Source organism: Pinus tabuliformis, chromosome 8 (genome assembly GCF_031772625.1).
Source record: "Pinus tabuliformis cultivar Carrire ecotype Pingquan chromosome 8, CPIR1, whole genome shotgun sequence".
NCBI classification, from domain to species: Eukaryota; Viridiplantae; Streptophyta; class Pinopsida; order Pinales; family Pinaceae; genus Pinus; species Pinus tabuliformis.
In genome coordinates, this window is record NC_142294.1 from 870,507,181 (window position 1) to 870,523,274 (window position 16,094).

The 16,094-nt window shown below is 38.3% G+C and overlaps 1 protein-coding gene across 1 annotated transcript; it reads right to left on the reverse strand.

The window, feature by feature from the left end:
- Positions 1-3,430: 3,430 nt before the first annotated feature.
- Positions 3,431-14,576, reverse strand: LOC149238328 (uncharacterized). Its single transcript, XM_089369530.1, has 7 exons — positions 14,368-14,576; positions 7,827-7,873; positions 7,565-7,739; positions 7,412-7,483; positions 3,761-3,832; positions 3,602-3,673; positions 3,431-3,506 (listed from the first exon to the last, which is right to left on the reverse strand). The coding sequence occupies exons 1-7, from the start codon at positions 14,574-14,576 to the stop codon at positions 3,431-3,433; spliced, it is 723 nt and encodes a 240-aa protein (XP_089225656.1).
- Between the last annotated feature and the right edge of the window lie 1,518 nt (positions 14,577-16,094).

A 16,094-nucleotide genomic window follows, 5' to 3' on the forward strand; every position in this document is an offset into this window, starting at 1 on the left:
TCCTTACACTATTTTGAACAAATTGTTGAGTTAATGGTTGATTTTGGTAACATCATGCTACAACATTGATATAGTAAATAATGACACTCAAAATCTTGTGGGAAGTGGTTCTAACTAATTCAGTCCATAGACTTCATACATACATGTCTGTAGACTTCCTCAAATTTCCAAGATATGGAAGTAAATTATCTTGTAGACCATCAACTATAATTTGTTTTTCTTTTAACTCACCTTTCTTGTGCTTATTCTTGGAAGAAGCGGAAGCATTCTCTGAAGGCTCAGGTATTTTTCCTTGAATGAATTCCAAAACATCATTGTTATCAGCTATGATTTCCAACCTAATTTTCCATGCAACAAAGTTAGATGAATCACCCAACTTCTCATGCTCCTCAAAGAAAAAGGAATACATCTTGATTTGATTAGATATGCTCCTTCAAGTTTCCAAATGTGATTGCTTCAATGCTTGCCTCCTTTTGGGCTTGTCCTTCACCTTAGCTCTAAACCCATGTTAAATTTAACATTGTTTTATGTAGCTTCAATTACTTTTAGCCTAATACAATTCTTCAATTAGTAATATTTTCAATAACAATTAATATTTCCAATCATCAACAATAATTGAAGATAGAATAGTAAATGCAATGACAAATGAAACAATCAACACATCAACAAGGGACACTAGATTTGGTCAAAGACCAGGGAAAACCCACTATGGGGAAAACCCTTTGAAATACTTCTTCTAGTAGATTGTCATCAAATGTTCAGCAGAGAGTACACTGATCCCAATACAAAATCATTTGGCAAAATTAATCCAACAACATTCAAAAATATGTTCCTAACATTAACCCAGATCAAAGTCAACTTGACTTGCCTTCGGTCAACTATGGTCAAATGTCAAAATCCAACCCTAGAGCTCAATCGCATGGAGGAAGAAGGATGCATGTGGCTGAGAGCTTCCAATCGCACCCTTATTCCTGCAAGCCTGCAGTTACAGCCGAAATTTTCTTTTGATGAGCCTGCGGTTTTGACCCAAAAGCCTAGAACACGTGCAAGTTTCGGACCCTGTATTTTTGAACCTGTATGAACCACTTTCTTCGACCCAACCTCAAACCTATGTGAACCAATCAATGAAGAAGAGAATGAAGTGATGCTTGATGATATCCAAATGAGCTTAAGGTCACTTGTATTTATAAGCTTCCAAGGTGACGAATTTCCTATTAGGGTCGACCTGTCCAAATGTGCATATGTGGGCTTTTCTTCATAAGTACATTTTCCCTTGTCCAAATTCAGCGCTTCAATAGTCAAAATTGGTCCTCCCAAAAAGAGGAATCTAGTCCCATGGTTGGAACTTTTCATTGAGCTACCAAATTAACAAGATTAAATATGAATATTTTGTTTGCTTTACCTACAATCCACACTAGATAAGGACCTTGTATTTTCTCAAGAAACTTCTCCATGCTGTTGTAAGAAGATCCTTCTTTTCCTGTTGCACTTGTCCTTCATTTCCTTCCTCTCATCAATCTCATCACCATGCCTTTCACATGTCCTCTATTCACATTTGCATTCATTGAAAAATATTCCACACTTCGCTAACAAATCTCCTATTAGTCGAAGGGCGACCATGTCATGGGCGCACCAGCACATATGCTCTTAAGCATAGAGTTCCTGGAGTTCATCTAACCAACTGATAACGACCCTTTCTGTATCGAAAAGCTAATTGATAAAGACCCTTTGTATTTCGATAAGTTGTTTGATAAGATAAAGGATTTACAAACACAGGGTGTTGTTCCTCCCCTAGAGTGTATTATTTTCGACCAGTTACTTTCTGTGGTTGAATTGAGGCTTCTGTGATCCATAACAATCATAAGAAGAAATTTCGGAATTGGGAGATTTGTATTTCGGAATAAGTCGAAATTAGCCGTTGGTCAAAGTAGTCGTTGGAGGCTATGCTCAGACTATTTAAAATGCAAAGCTAGATTTGTCTCTTCAACTTGTCCTGACGATGAACCACACTGGTTGGTTCGAAACACGTCAACAATGATTTTCTGAATGTGATTTACGCCGAAATTTCTTCTTATAACAGGTACTTTCTCTTCTACAGAAACCTGCCAGTAAATTGCGAGATCCAGAGTGATCTTTTGGATGCATAGCGGTTGTGGCTTTTCGGCTTATTTCTTCATGCCTCTTCTTGTCGACGATGGCTATATTCCTCTTAAAGGTTTCGCGTCGTTTGATCTCTACTACTTCTTCAAGAAAAACCCAGTGGGCAGAGGGATGATTGAAAAGACTAGGAGCAATGATATCAATCACGAGGATATACAGGGATTGCACTGGGTTGCCTTGGGTATTGTTGCAATGAGGGACAATGTTGACGCCGATGCATGAGAGGCTGAGCTTATCATCTAGGGCATTGAAAATGAAACAGAGAACCATAGCATCCTTATTCAACAAGCCGGTGCAGAAATTTTGTGCGCAATTTTTCAATTTGAAATCCTAGACACTCTCCCTCCCCAGTTCATTTCAATTTTTAATATATCCAAAGCGGTCAAGATTGAAATATGTTCCACCAACCACCCATATACATTAATTAAACCTGCATTAACTATGTCATGATAGTTAGATTAGACTGGTATTGTCTGTTGATGCTGGAGAAATGGATTTGATCGCAAAATAAAGGTGATCACTAGGGGTAAAATTTGATGAGTCCCCCTACCCATCAGTGAATTTTTTATATGAGTGTTTTATTTTTAAATTGTTTTGTGAATGTAGATATTGTTACATGTTTAGGGTATATAGAAGAGCATGTTCTAAATTATATTTTTTTAAATAAAGAAATCATAATATTATGATTAGTTTTGTATGACATATGATTAGTTTTGTGTAGAAATTTAATTGGTAAAAATTGTGTCATGAAGTATGAAGTGTTATACAAACTATGAAATTCAAAATTTTACAAATTATAATGATAAATTAATTTTAAAAATCAAATTTATTGTTTTTTAATAAATATATACACAATAAATATCTGGAAATCATTTTTATTTTGCAATCACTCAACTATTAAAATAATAAGAAACATCACTCTTTATAATTATTTCCTAATAACAACCTAACAAATCATCAATAATTATAACACAAGCTTGAATAAAAATGAAAATTATAGTAGATTAATTCAAGTAATTAACTGTTGTGAATTTCAAGTAAATTTCACAAACTCAAGAAAGAATTATATGTGATCATTATTTTTACAAACAATAAATATAAACTTAGCTCACTGACCAAGTTTCAATTTTTGTATGGAACATCAATGCGAGGACCAAAGTTACTGTATCAATGCCAAGATCTAAAAAAAATTCACAGGCTGACTTATAAATTTATTTTATCAATGTTAGGGAAAAATTATTGCACTGGGAGAAGAAGCATACATAGAAACTTACAATTCCTGCAGATTTGTCAAGTTCCCCAGCTCTGCAGGTATCCTTCCATTCAAATTATTAGAGTGAAAACTCTTGCAAAACCAGAACAAGCATGTATGCTATAGTCCATCCTTGGGTGTTTAAGGATGCTTCAATGCGAAATGAAATTAAAGTAGAGAAATGAGATTAGTGTTATCAAATTGGTGTGCGTCCCAAACTCCTTTGGAATTTCGCCTGATAAGTTATTTATTCCAAATGACCTGCAACACGAATCCAATAACAATTCAAATTCGAATCCTTGGAAAACAATTTACTCATCAAGCACATTCAGACAAGTGATGAGTTACAGATATTGCATCTGAGTCAAAGATCCCATCGATTCAGGGATTGATCTGTGCAGAAGATTGAATCTCAAATCTCTGTCAGTTTAAACAACACAATGAATTCCTGTCACTATTATTCCCTGGAATTTTCAGATAAACAACAGGGCTAAAGATTGTCGGACTTTTTGAATTGGCTTACATCTTTTCCAAATATTTGAGATCAGCTAGCTGTAGCGGAGTAATTTCCGACAGTCCTTCATATCGAATTTTCCTGCAAACAAAAACAGAAAGGCATGAGTCCAACCTTTACAGTACACGCACTGAAAAATATTATGTGGAATGATCATCCGACTTAAATTTTAGGACATGGCAAGTGTTATTTTCGTTGAAGGCACAGTTGCAGATGACGCCGAGCTCCCCCTCTCTGTCGTCGAGAGTATACCAGGACGAGTAGCGGCTGTAGGGATCCACATTGAAGTTCCATTTGGTAATCCCCATTTTGCTTGCTATTATTCTCAGCGCATTGACCGTTAAACATCAAAGCTTGCAATATAAGGGCCCAAAAGTGATTCCAGAGAGCAAAATGCATTTAAGAAGAGTGAATTGTTTCTCACCTTCTTTTGGATTTGTGACTGCAACAACTTCGTTGAGTTCCTTGTGACTATAATAACATGATGCAGTAGCAAAGGATGAAGAAAATTATGGAACGAAATTGCAATTTGTGGATATGAGATTTGAACTTTGAAGAGGTTATGCTCAACCATTCTATTAATAAGACGAAATGCATCAAAATTTAGAAGTTGGAGATGCACTTGCAAGTTGCACCCTATTTATGGAAATTTACAGTCAAATTTATTGAGTTCAAGGGTTCCAGTATTGCACAGATCCCTGCCCTTTTGGGCCCGGTGGCCATGTTGGCATCAAATTGGTCAAGATTCAAACATATATGACCACCGGGCCCAAAATGTCAGGGATCCGTGCAATACTGGAGCCCCTCAACTCAATAATTTTGACTGTAAATTTCCATAAATAGGGTGCAACTTGAAAGTGTCTCCAATTTCTAAATTTTGATGTTTTTCATCTTATTAGTAGAATGGCTTAACATAGCCTCTGCAATTCTCATTTCAACAAATTGCAATTCCATTCCACATTTTTCCTCATCCTTTGCCACTGCCATGTTATTATAGTCACAGCAAACTTAGCGAAGTTGCTGTAGTCACGGATCCAAAAGAAGGTGAGAAACGATTCACTCTTCTTACATGCATTTTTCTCTCTGTAATCACTTTTCTTGAATGCATTTTGCACTCTGGAATCACTTTTGGGCCCTTATATTGCAAGATTTGATGTATAGCTGTCAATGCACTGAGAATAATAGCAAGCAAAATGGGGATTACCAAATGGAACTTCAATGTGGATCCCTGCAGTCGCGACTCGTCCTAGTATACTCTCGACGACAGAGAGGGGGAGCTCAGTGTCATCTGCAACTGTGCCTTCAACGACTTTCCATGTCTTTAAAATGTAAGTTGGATCATCATTCCACATAATATTTTTCAGTGTGTGTACTGTAAAGGTTGGACTCATGCATTTCTGTTTCTGTTTGCAGAAAAATTCGATATGAAGAGCTATCGGGAATTATTCCACCAGAGCTGGCTAATCTCACATATTTGGAAAACATGTAAGCTAATTCAAGAAGTCTGCCAATCTTTAGCCCTGTTATTTATCTGAAAATTCCAGGGAATGATAGTGACAAGAATTTGCTATGTTGTTTAAACTGGCAAAGATTTGAGATACAACCTTCTGCACGGATCAATCCCTGCATCGATGGGATCTTTGACTCTGATGCAATATTTGTAACTCATCGCTTGTTCGAATGTGTTTGATGAGTAAATTGTTGTCCGGGAATTTGAATTTGAATTGCTAGTGGATTCATGTTGCAGGTTGTTCAGAATAAATAATTTATCGGGTAAAATACCAAAGGAGTTTGGGAAGCTCACCAATTTGACAACACTAATCTTTCTCTACTTTTATTTCATTTCGCATTGAAGCATCCTTAAACATTTAAGGACGGATTATAGCGTACAGGCTTGTTCTGGTTTCCCAAGGGTTTTAACTCTAATAATTTGAACGAGAGGATACCCGTAGAGCTGGGGAACTTGACAAATTTCGAGGAATTGTAAGTTTATGTGTGACCTTCAACTGTAGTAACTTTTCCCTAGCATTGATAAAATAAACTTATAAGTCAACTTGTGAAATTTTTTACATCTTGGCATTGATAACAATAACTTTGGTCCTAGCATTGATGTTCCAAACAAAAATCAAAACTGGGTCAGTCCCTTTTATAAGGTTTCATCTTTGAGTGAGCTAAATTTATATTTATTGTTTCCAAAAATAATGATCAAATATAATTCTTTCTTGAATTTGTGAAATTTGCTTGAATTCACAACATTCAATTACTTGAATTAATCTACTATGATTTTCATTTTTTTCATTTTTTTTCCTCCAAAGACACTCTAAAGCGTAGTATAAGGTAGATGTGTGGGCGTTATATGTGAGATGTTAGACGTATGTTAGACGTTAGATGTGTAGACACATCCCAGTATAGGGTAGATGTTAGATGTGTAGACACATCCCAGTATAGGGTAGATGTGTGGGCGTTAGATGTGAGATGTTAGACGTTAAAAGTGTTAGACGTTAGATGTGTAGAGATTATAATTACTTTTGAGGTGTATCTAAACCCTCCATCCTCACGACTACTAAAAATATTCCCATAGAGATTAAATCGAGGTTTTAATAAATTAAAAATGAGAATACTTTTATATATACATATGTGAAATTTATATAATATAAATAATATTATAAAGAACTAGGATAGATGCATCTTAACCAAGGATCCAAGCGAAGAGAGAAAGCAAAGTGACTAACAATGATAGAGGAAAGATAGTGCATGATTCTTTTAAGTTTTTTATTATTGTATTTTCTTTGACATGATTGATCCAAAATATAGGTTTTGTAACATACCCACCTACCCTCCTGGAGCAAAAGGGGTCGTCACCGGCGGATCTAGCCGCCATTGTTCCTTCAGTCGTGGAAACGGGATTGCGAAGTTCGAACCCCTGTTGCTTGGTTGAACTTCTCCTTTATGTTTTTCCACTTGTGCTCTTTCCTTCCCTTCTTGTCCTTTTTTTTTATAATTATTCATATCACAATTTCTTCCTCTCGTTGAATCAATGGTCGTCTGTCTTCCGCTGCCACACGACATTCTGCCATAGGCCCACCAATAGTCGATGAAGAGGAAGAGTTAGGGCGCATAAGCTTTTTCACTCACTAACAATGTTGACATCCGGACCCCCGACCTCCGACTAAGTCGGGGTCAGCCCATTTTTTATCCTGATAAGTTATTTATTCCAAATGACCTGCAACACGAATCCAATAACAATTCAAATTCGAATCCTTGGAAAACAATTTACTCATCAAGCACATTCAGACAAGTGATGAGTTACAGATATTGCATCTGAGTCAAAGATCCCGTCGATTCAGGGATTGATCTGTACAGAAGGATGTATCTCAAATCTCTGTCAGTTTAAACAACATAACGAATTCCTGTCACTATTATTCCCTGGAATTTTCAGATAAACAACAGGGCTAAAGATTGGCGAACTTTTTGAATTAGCTTACATGTTTTCCAAATATGTGAGATTAGCTAGTTGTAGCGGAATAATTTCCGACAGTGCTTCATATCGAATTTTCCTGCAAACAAAAACAGAAAGGCATGAGTCCAACCTTTACAGTACACGCACTGAAAAATATTATGTGGAATGATCATCCGACTTAAATTTTAGGACATGGCAAGTGGTATTTTTGTTGAAGGCACAGTTGCAGATGACGCCGAGCTCCCCCTCTCTGTCGTCGAGAGTATACCAGGACGAGTCGCGGCTGTAGGGATCCACATTGAAGTTCCATTTGGTAATCCCCATTTTGCTTGCTATTATTCTCAACGCATTGACTGTTAAACATCAAAGCTTGCAATATAAGCGCCCAAAAGTGATTCCAGAGAGCAAAATGCATTCAAGAAGAGTGAACTGTTTCTCACCTTCTTTTGGATTTGTGACTGCAACAACTTCGTTGAGTTCGTTGTGACTATAATAACATGATGCAGTAGCAAAGGATGAGGAAAATTATGGAACGAATTTGCAATTTGTGGACATGAGATTTGAAGAGGCTTTGCTCAACCATTCTATTAATAAGACGAAATGCATCAAAATTTAGAAGTTGGAGATGCACTTGCAAGTTGCACCCTATTTATGGAAATTTACAGTCAAATTTATTGAGTTCAAGGGTTCCAGTATTGCACAGATCCCTGCCCTTTTGGGCCCGGTGGCCATGTTGGCATCAAATTGGTCAAGATTCAAACATATATGACCACCGGGCCCAAAATGTCAGGGATCCGTGCAGTACTGGAGCCCCTCAACTCAATAATTTTGACTGTAAATTTCCATAAATAGGGTGCAACTTGAAAGTGTCTCCAATTTCTAAATTTTGATGTTTTTCATCTTATTAGTAGAATGGCTTAACATAGCCTCTGCAATTCTCATTTCAACAAATTGCAATTCCATTCCACATTTTTCCTCATCCTTTGCCACTGCCATGTTATTATAGTCACAGCGAACTTAGCGAAGTTGCTGTAGTCACGGATCCAAAAGAAGGTGAGAAACGATTCACTCTTCTTAAATGCATTTTTCTCTCTGTAATCACTTTTCTTGAATGCATTTTGCACTCTGGAATCACTTTTGGGCCCTTATATTGCAAGATTTGATGTTTAGCCGTCAATGCACTGAGAATAATAGCAAGCAAAATGGGGATTACCAAATGGAACTTCAATGTGGATCCCTGCAGTCGCGACTCGTCCTAGTATATCTCGACGACAGAGAGGAGCTCAGTGTCATCTGCAACTGTGCCTTCAACAACTTTCCATGTCTTTAAAATGTAAGTTGGATCATCATTCCACATAATATTTTTCGGTGTGTGTACTGTAAAGGTTGGACTCATGCATTTCTGTTTTTGTTTGCAGAAAAATTCGATATGAAGAGCTATTGGGAATTATTCCACCAGAGCTGGCTAATCTCACATATTTGGAAAACATGTAAGCTAATTTAAGAAGTCTGCCAATCTTTAGCCCTGTTATTTATCTGAAAATTCCAGGGAATGATAGTGACAAGAATTTGCTATGTTGTTTAAACTGGCAAAGATTTGAGATACAACCTTCTGCACGGATCAATCCATGCATCGATGGGATCTTTGACTCTGATGCAATATTTGTAACTCATCGCTTGTTCGAATGTGTTTGATGAGTAAATTGTTGTCCGGGAATTTGAATTTGAATTGCTAGTGGACTCATGTTGCAGGTTGTTCAGAATAAATAATTTATCGGGTAAAATTCCAAAGGAGTTTGTGAAGCTCACCAATTTGACAACACTAATCTTTCTCTACTTTTATTTCATTTCGCATTGAAGCATCCTTAAACATTTAAGGACGGATTATAGCGTTCAGGCTTCTTCTGGTTCCCCAAGGGTTTTGACTCTAATAATTTGAACGAGACGATACCTGTAGAGCTGGGGAACTTGACAAATTTCGAGGAATTGTAAGTTTATGTGTGACCTTCAACTGTAGTAACTTTTCCCTAGCATTGATAAAATAAACTTATAAGTCAACTCGTGAAATTTTTTACATCTTGGCATTGATACAATAACTTTGGTCCTAGCATTGATGTTCCAAACAAAAATCAAAACTGAGTCAGTCCCTTTCATAAGGTTTCATCTTTGAGTTAGCTAAATTTATATTTATTGTTTCCAAAAATAATGATTAATTATAATTCTTTCTTGAATTTGTGAAATTTACTTGAAATTCACAACATTTAATTACTTGTATTAATCTACTATGATTTTCATTTTTTTTATTTTATTTTGGCCTAGTCTAATCAGGCGGAGGAGTTGCCTGGAAAGTTATGGAAATTCCGATAATATTTAGAGAAAATCCGGAAAGGATTTTTGTAAATCCAAGTTATAGTTGTTAAACTTCACAATTTTAGGTGTCCTAGACATTTTTGATGGTGCTGAATCCATTTCGACCATCAAAAACAGGATTCAAACACTGCCTCTACAAGATTTTTTGAAATTTTTTTACTCGGATACCGGCCACTTTTGGCCGTCCGGGCAATTCCTCTGCCTCGTTAGACGACTCCTTTTTTTTTGTGCCCAAAAACACTCTACAGCCTAGTATAGGGTAGATGCGTGGGCATTATATGTAAGTTGTTAGAAGTTAGATGTGTAGACACATCCCAGTATATGGTAGATGTGTGGGCGATGTTAGACATTAAATGTGTTAGACGTTAGATGTGTAGAGATTTGTAGAGATTATAATTACATTTGAGGTATATCTAAATCCTCCATCCTCAGGGTTACTAAAAATATTCCCATAGAGATTAAATTGAGGTTTTAATAAATTACAAATGAGAATACTTTTATATATACATATGTGAAATTTTATATAATATAGATAATATTATAAAGAACTAGGATAGATGCATCTTAACCAAGGATCCAAGCGAAGAGAGAAAGCAAAGTGACTAACAACGATAGAGGAAAGATAGTGCATGATTCTTTTAAGTTTTTTATTATTGTATTTTCTTTGACATGATTGATCCAAAATATAGGTTTTGTAACATATCCACCTACCCTCTTGGAGTAAAAGGGGTCGTCACTGATGGATCTAGCCGCCATGTTCCTTTAGTCGTGGAAACGGGATTGCGAAGTTCGAACCCCTGTTGCTTGGGCGAACTTCTCCTTTATGTTTTTCCACTTGTGCTCTTTCCTTCCCTTCTTGTCTTTTTTTTTTATAATTATTCATATCACAATTTCTTCCTCTCACTGAATCAATGGTCGTCTGTCTTCTGCTACCACACGACATTCTGCCATAGGCCCACCAATAGTTGATGAAGCAGAAGAGTTAGGGCGCGTAAGCTTCTTCACTCACCAACAATGTCGACGTCCGAACCCCCGACCTCCAACTAAGTCAGGGTTAGCCGATTTTTTAGCATAGGGCATACCTCCTTCTCGACGGTCCAACACCCGACTTCCAACCTAGTTAGGTCGGTACAACGTGCCTTACTACCATGCCTCTCTTTGTCGATACGTCGCCCGACCTCCAACTAGTCAGGGTCGACCCATTCTTGAGCATAGGGCTTACTTTCTTTCGATGACCTGACCTCCAACCTATGTTACATCTTGGGCTTAAATGGTCCTCAGAACCTGTGTACCAGCCTGCATGATCCCAGCCGTGAATCCACAGTTGACGCGTATAGGGTTTATCTCCCATTCTCGGATAAGGTTGGGGCGATCAATCTTTATAAGGTAAAGAGTGCCCTTCTTCCTTCTTCCAAGGCGACTTGAAATATTCTCGATACATCCCCTCCTATCACTGGTCATTCAGATCTAGCTTCTTCAACCAAGACTCTGGTTCAGGTGTCCATGGGCTCTTGAAACAATTATAGAGCTTGACTATCATTCTTCCTTGCAATTATGCCATGGCTTGGTCAATGAATTTTGGTTCCTCCCCCTACAATGCCTTAGACAAGGATCTCTACAATCTCCTCGAGAATAAGCTCTACCACCACATAAGCTTTCTCGAACCGGCCTTCTCGACCGCGGCCTTGTCTCCAAGGCCTCGTAGACCTCTTGATCCTTTTCACGGTGTTACCCCTCCCGAGCTTAGGTGATAGCTGCATTGAGGGTTTTCTAGCCCATGGGCCTTCCCTGTCCCCAGGTAGGAATTCCTCAATGGAAGCACAAGAGCTCTTGCGCCTGTTATCTAACATGGGATTAGCACAAGCTCCAAAGAGGCTTATGCCTCACCTGCCACACACTAACAACTCCAGAACCCACGCAAACTCTACAAGCCACTTCTTAGCGTTGTTCCACACCTCCTTGTGCCTCATTGGAAAAGCAAAGGAAACACTTATGGATATCTAACCTACTTGAAATACAAGATTGCATGGCATATAGCTAAAGCAGCAGGACACTTAAGGAAAGTTGCAGGGCTCGACTGGCCCCAGTAAATCTCTCCTCAATATTCACCCATTGCTTGCCTGGCAGCACAACAACATGTAATTGAATACATAACTTGTAAACAAATACCTACCCTTCCTCGCAGTGGACTTCTATGTAGACTACACATAATGAAAGGGTCTCAAAATCCACTATCTTCAAGGATCAATTCAAGCTCTCAAGGCTTTGGTTATGGCCTCTAATTTATCATAGTTATTCTACGATTAATCATGTATTATTCTTATCGCAGTTAAGCATGTCATTTAGATTCAGGTTTAGTTTAGCTCTCTATCTTAGACATCATTATTATGTGGTTTTATTACACCTATTTTGTATCAGGTACTCTGTGGTTAGCCCCAATAAGTGATTAAACACCTTTACTTTCATATTTAGCACAAGCATATATATATATATATATATATGGAGAATACCCCCTCAAGGCTACACCACATACACAGAGATTAACAACACAAATACAACCCTTGATTTCACAACAATACAACATGACCCATTCAAGTAATAAGAAAGCTTACAAAAGTACTTATCTTTGAGTTTGCAAGGAAACTGATTCCAGGACAAGGACTCTCCACCCAACCATACATAGCTACAACCACTTTTACATGCAGTTGTCACCCCCAAACCAGATTCTAGAGTCTCAAGGTAAGAATGATTTCTTCTAGAACTGCGTGCCAACTTCCAACTGAACTAGGGACTCCATAGGACCTCTTCCTCAATCCCACCAACTGATGGCTTCTTTCTTTATTAGCACAGGGAGTCCAGACAGTGCCCCACCTCACCCCCAAGTGCACACATAGTGATTCACCCCCTTCTAGGGAGTCCAAAATCCATTATACCAACAAGGAAATGTTCAAAGTATTTAATAAAGTCTTCCTCTACTTCTACTTTAGGATTTTCTCCTCCCAAGTTGTTACAGGGCTCCTGAGTAGCTATCTCATCCCACAGCCTCCAGAGGACCAAACTTATTACAGGGTTCCAGAGATTTCATCCCAACCCATAGCCTCTAGGGACCCAAGTTATTACAGGGCTCCAGAGACCTTGATCTCAACCCTCAGCCTTCAGGGACCCAAGTTGTTACAGGGCTCCAGGGATTATACCTCAACCCGCAGCCTCCAGGGACCCCAAGCGGTTACAGGGCTCTAGAGACTAGCACTCAACCCATAACCTCCAGGGATAGAGAACTGATCCCCTTCTCTTCTCTTCTCTTCAGTGGGGCCTACTAAAATCTTTTGTTGGAAGCTAACTCCAATTCCCTTCTCTGTCTACCTCCAAAGACAGGTCCTCGTTAAAAGCAAGTCTATGTTGCTCTCTCTTGAGGAGTGCCCCCTAGAGCTCTCTTTTTCCTTGTCCATCACCCTTTTTGTTCACTCCATCCCCTCTTTCCTATTGTGCCCTTCCTGTTTTTTGCAACCCTCATAAATTATGAACTCTAGGAATCCGTGTCCCTTGACTCAGTCCCCTTTTCTTTTATTTCAAACATTGCAAAATATTTACATCATTTTTACAATTGTGGCTCATACGAGAACCTTGGGCGGGGTTGTCACTGTCCCCTCCCCCTCGAGGGAACATCGCCCTCGATGTAAATTTACACCTATACAATGTCAAAATTAAAATAATACATATATTATTCCATGAAACTTTATACACATATCTCTATATAGTGTTTACGATTATACACACTTGTTTTATTCATCAAACAAGAAAGGATAATTAGCTTTCTTGACATCGGTCATTTCCCACGTGGCCTCCTCTAGCCCAAAATTCTTCCACTACACCTTGACTTGCTCTATTACTCGATTTCGAAGCATGAGACTCCTCCAGTCCAAAATGCATAGTGGTTCTGGTTGGAACTCTCCCTCTAATTCCACCTATAGCACAGACTAGTCAATCACATGATTAAAATCCTGCACATATCTATTAAGTAAAGAAACATGGAAAACATCATGAACTCTAACTAATGGAGGTAAAGCCAGTCTATATGCTACTGGGCCAATCCTCTCAAGAATTTCAAATGGCCCACAATACCGTGGTGCAACCTTGGCACATGTCTCCATTCTTAGGGAAATTTTCTTGGGTTTAACTCTCAGGTAAACATGTTCCCCCACTTGGAACTCTTTTTGCACCCTATGCTTATCTACATAGTTTTTCTATCTGTCTCGTGCCACTTTCAAATTTTTCTTTATGATCTGAACTTGTTGTTCCATATCCTTAAGCATAGCAGGTCCTATATGCACCCAGTTAACTGGGTCACTCCAGCTGATAGGAGTATTACATTTCCTGCCATACAATGCCTCAAAGGGGCTTATCCTTATGGACTCTTGGTTTCCATTATTGTATTAAAATTCCACAAGTGGAAGATATTCTTCCCATTTCTTGGGTTGATGCATCACATACATCCTTAACATGTCCTCAAGGATTCGATTAATCCTCTTTGTTTTCCCATCTGTTTGCGAATGATAGGTTGTACTAAATGCTAATTTTGTTCCCAATCCTACAAACAATTCCTTCTAAAACCTGGAAGTAAATTTAGCATCTCTATCTGACACAATATTCTTGGGAATGCCATGTAGTCTCACAATCTCCTTTATGAATATTTGTGCTATATCACTAGCGGAATTGGTGGATTTGACTTCCACAAAATGAGTTACCTTTCTAAGTTTGTCCATCACCATGATTGCATCATGTTGCTTAGCTTTTTTGGGCAATCCTGTGATGTAATCCATAGACACTACCTCCCACTTCAATTTTGGAAGAGGGACGCAATCCTCTTAGGTATTTGCATTTAGCCTTTACCTGTTGGAATTCCATGCATCTTGCTATGAAATCTTCCACTTCTTTCTTCATATTCGGCCAGTGATAGTACTTTTTGACGGTTGTGAGGGTCTTTTGATACCTTGGGTGGCCTGAGTAAGGCTTAACATGGAATTCTTTCATTATTAGCCTTTTTATTTCATTGTTGTTAGGCACATAAATTATGCCTTTAAACCTAACTAAGTCATCCTCAGTGAGATGAGATCCTTCATCCTCACCTCTTTGCTGCAACTTTTCTTTCAGTTGTTGGTACTTTTCGTCCAACTGTCCAGCGCTTTTGATTCTTTCTTCCAAATTTGTTGCATACCAACTTACTGTTGCCAAGTGATTTACTTGGATTCTCCTGCTCAAGGCATCAACAACCTTTTTTTCCTTTCCTTTTATGTGCTTAATCTCAAAGTCAAACTCGTTGAGCATGGCAAACCATCTTGCTTGCCTAGCATTCAACTTTGACTGTCCAAACAAATATTTGAGTCCACTATGGTCTAACATGAGTGTGAACTTCCTGCCAAGGAGGTAGTGCCTCCACATTTTCAAAGCATGAACTATAGCAGCCAATTCTAAATCATGTGTCACATAATTTTCCTCATGTTTATTAAACTTTTTGGATTCATAACACATTGCTTGCCCTTCCTACATTAAGACTCCACTGAGTCCCTCTCTGCATGCATATGTACACACCACGAAATCCTTATCTGGATATGTGATTCTCAGCACTGGCGCACTGGTGAGAAATTGTTTCAACTGCTCAAAGCTTTCTACACATTGTGCAATCCATTCAAATATTTTCCCTTTCCTCTGCAAAGTTGTAATGGGATGACCAGTTTTGGAGAAATTTCAAATATATCTCCTATAGTATCTTGCCAATCCCATGAATGATCTAATCTCATCCACATTCTTTGGAGTTGGCCACTCCCTTATGGCTTTGATCTTTTCAGGGTCAACTAATACGCCTTCCTCAAAGATGATGTGCCCTAGATAGTGTATCTGTGATTGGAAGAAGTCACACTTGTTGAGCTTTGCATAGAGCTTATGTTCTCTCAACAATTGTAACACCATAGCCAAATGCTTTTCATGTTCTTCTTCTGTTTTTGAATAGATTAAAATGTCGTCAACAAATACTATGACAAACTTATCCAAGTATGGATGCAATACTCTATTCATTAGGCACATGAATGTGGTTGGGGCGTTAGTGAGTCCAAAGGGTACCACTATGAATTCATAGTGCCCATATCTTGTTCTAAAGGCAGTTTATGGATATCTTCCTCCTTAATGCTCACGTGATGGTAGCCTGACCTTAATTCAATTTTGGAGAAAATTGTTGCTCCTCTTAACTGGTCTTCATACTAGCTTTCTCTCACCCTTATGTTTTGTCTATGTCTTCTTCATTAGGTTTCGAGACTGTCAATTTGACAGTTGATGCTAGAGAA